Source organism: Wasmannia auropunctata, unplaced genomic scaffold (assembly GCF_000956235.1).
Source record: "Wasmannia auropunctata unplaced genomic scaffold, wasmannia.A_1.0 LD279169.1, whole genome shotgun sequence".
Taxonomy (NCBI): Eukaryota; Metazoa; Arthropoda; class Insecta; order Hymenoptera; family Formicidae; genus Wasmannia; species Wasmannia auropunctata.
In genome coordinates, this window is record NW_012083721.1 from 961 (window position 1) to 3,539 (window position 2,579).

The 2,579-nt window shown below is 25.8% G+C and overlaps 1 protein-coding gene across 5 annotated transcripts; it reads right to left on the minus strand.

Annotated features, from left to right (window-relative positions):
* Positions 1-850: 850 nt before the first annotated feature.
* Positions 851-2,456, minus strand: LOC105461744. 5 transcript variants are annotated; one of them, XR_975972.1, is made up of 5 exons: positions 2,200-2,426; positions 2,077-2,126; positions 1,700-1,802; positions 1,444-1,623; positions 851-1,273 (listed from the first exon to the last, which is right to left on the minus strand). XR_975972.1 is itself a non-coding variant. In XM_011708255.1 (4 exons), the coding sequence occupies exons 3-4, from the start codon at positions 1,491-1,493 to the stop codon at positions 862-864; spliced, it is 462 nt and encodes a 153-aa protein (XP_011706557.1). In that variant the 5' UTR covers positions 1,494-1,623; positions 1,700-1,853; positions 2,437-2,456; the 3' UTR covers positions 851-861. The 5 variants fall into 5 exon arrangements, 1 of the variants encoding a protein (XP_011706557.1); XR_975970.1 differs by having other exon boundaries at positions 1,700-1,853; positions 2,200-2,424; XR_975971.1 differs by having other exon boundaries at positions 2,077-2,423.
* Between the last annotated feature and the right edge of the window lie 123 nt (positions 2,457-2,579).

Consider the following 2,579-nt stretch of genomic DNA (forward strand, 5'->3'; position numbering starts at 1 on the left):
TTTTACAATAAAGAGGATTTAATACTTGCCTTAATAGCATAATTCTATAGGTATCATATAATCTCAAGGACAGGATTAAAAAAGATTTAATACCTGATTTAATTAATCTAATATTCTCTTTTTATTTAACATGATTTTTTTTCATGTTGAAAAAATATATTTGTATAAATTAAATTTTCGTATATAGCTAACTAAAATACGAAAATATAGAAATATATAGAAACATAAATGTATAATATATCGAATAGTTTTCTCAACATTTAGCAAAATTTTACAATATACAAGTTATTCCTAAATGAAAATAGAATTGCTTCAATTTTATTGCTTACGCCTGTAACACATCTTATGTTGTAATGTACAGTCTTGGTATAAAGCATAACTATAAAATACAATAATACTCTTAATTTGCTGGAAAAGGCGCTAATAAAAGAACAGATGAAAAGATCCGTCTAAAAAAGATGTGGCTGTATTACCATTTTATAAAAAAATATTTTCCATGCTTGAATCATACAATATAGCATTCAAAAGTTTTTGATTCAGTTCTTTATTTAAAAAAAGAAAAAATTCCAAACATGGATATCATTTTTATTTATTATATTTTTAGGCCGCCAAAAGGTGGTCTAATTTCTTAACAAAATTGTTATAAAAATAAATATCAATAAAATTTATTTTTTATTAGTTATAAAACGTTTACGTCAATTTGTGCTTTATATTATACTTACGATCAAGGCTGTATATACATTTTTTATTATTTTCTTAATTTTTAATTCCTTATTGGATTCTCGTTTATTTTATTATACTTCATTTTAATTATCTTTTAGAATTGTTTGAATTTAACTTTTTGGTCTCATTTCAATTCTATTAAATCTCATTTTTATTATTTACAATTTGCTTATTTTTTATTTTAAGATTTTTTAGCACATATGTAACATCATATAATAGTTGCAATTGTTCCTGCAACTGATTAGATATCCACCGCTTCTGATTTTCTGCAATAGTGAGTTTTTCTTTTTCGCAATAAAGTAAAACTTCTACGTATTTCGTGCGCATTTCACATTTGTGCGCTAAAATTTTAGCATCATCTTTGTTTTTTATATACTGCTCTTCAGTGAGATAATTAAATTTATTTAATTTAGATAAATTAACATTTGCCTCTTTGTGAATGTCATGTAGCATTGTGATTATAGATTTTTCTAATTCAGAAATTACTATAGATCTTGTCATGTATAAATGCATATTATTGATTTCACTTTTATATTCTTTTATTGCATTTCTGAAAAACAAATCTTACGTCACTAATTTAAAAAAATATAACTAAAGGAATTTTTTAAATATATATATATTATTTAGTATAATTAATATATATATATTATTTAGTATAATTAATATATATATATATATATATATATATATATATATATTATTTAGTATAAATTGATTTACGTGTGCAGGATGAAGTCCTGTGTTTTAGAAATTACGCTTTTTTGGATCATTGACAATTGATTCTTTACAGCTATATTTTCTGACAGTAAATGGAGTATGGAGCATGGCACATGTTTTGATACTTCCAGTTGAAATATACTAACCAGATCCAAAAGACGATTATATAATTCTTTTTTAAATCTAAATAAAAAACACTTTAGTCAAATAAGATATAACTTCTCTCACAATAAGAGAAAATAAGTTTTATTTATTATACCTTCCTCTGTCAATCTTGAATTTACGTTCAATTTTACATAAGTTTTCTGCTATCTGTTCTTTTTCATTAATTAAGGATTGACTTTTTATATGTAGTTTCTTTTCTAGAATATGTTGTATTGATTTGTAATCTTCCAAAATATTAGTTTTGGCATCTTAACAGATAAAAATTAGGAAATAAATAATTAACATGGAAAAAGAAAAGAGAGAAGGAAATAAAAAATTTAATAAATTTATGTGTAAATTTATATGTAAATACAGAGACTGCTAAAAGTTCAGGGCTACCTAAATAATTTCCGAACGGTTCGAGATATTGTATTGAAATTTAGGGTTACAATGACAAAATGTAATCTATCATGTAATTTTAAAAACAGTTACTTCAACGTGCGCGAAGCCTTATCTTCCTCACGTCCTCGTCATGGGCCTTCCTAGTGCCAAAAAACACCAATGTTTAAATGAGCATAACTCTGCGAAAAAAAATCGTAGAGAGACCTCAACGACCTCGTATTCTTGTTTCGAAAAGCCCTTTCAAACAAACCCTCATTCGACACTACATGCCATTTAAGATTTTCAATCCCTCTTCATTTACCCCCTTTACATTTTGCCATTGTAACCCTATAAATTTTAATCCAATATCTCGAACGTTCAAAAATTATTTAGGTGGCCCCATGGTGTAAGTACACTTAAACCATGAGTGGCCCCGAACTTGTGGCAGTTTCTATTTATATGTATATATACAGGGTGCCGAAATTTGCGAATCAAAATATCATAGCAAGAAACTCTTCGAAATATTAAAGAAAAAAGTTGTTTGAAAATTTTAATTTTAAGCAATAGTTCTTGAGATATAAGGACAAATTCACACCTTGACAGAAAAGCGGAAA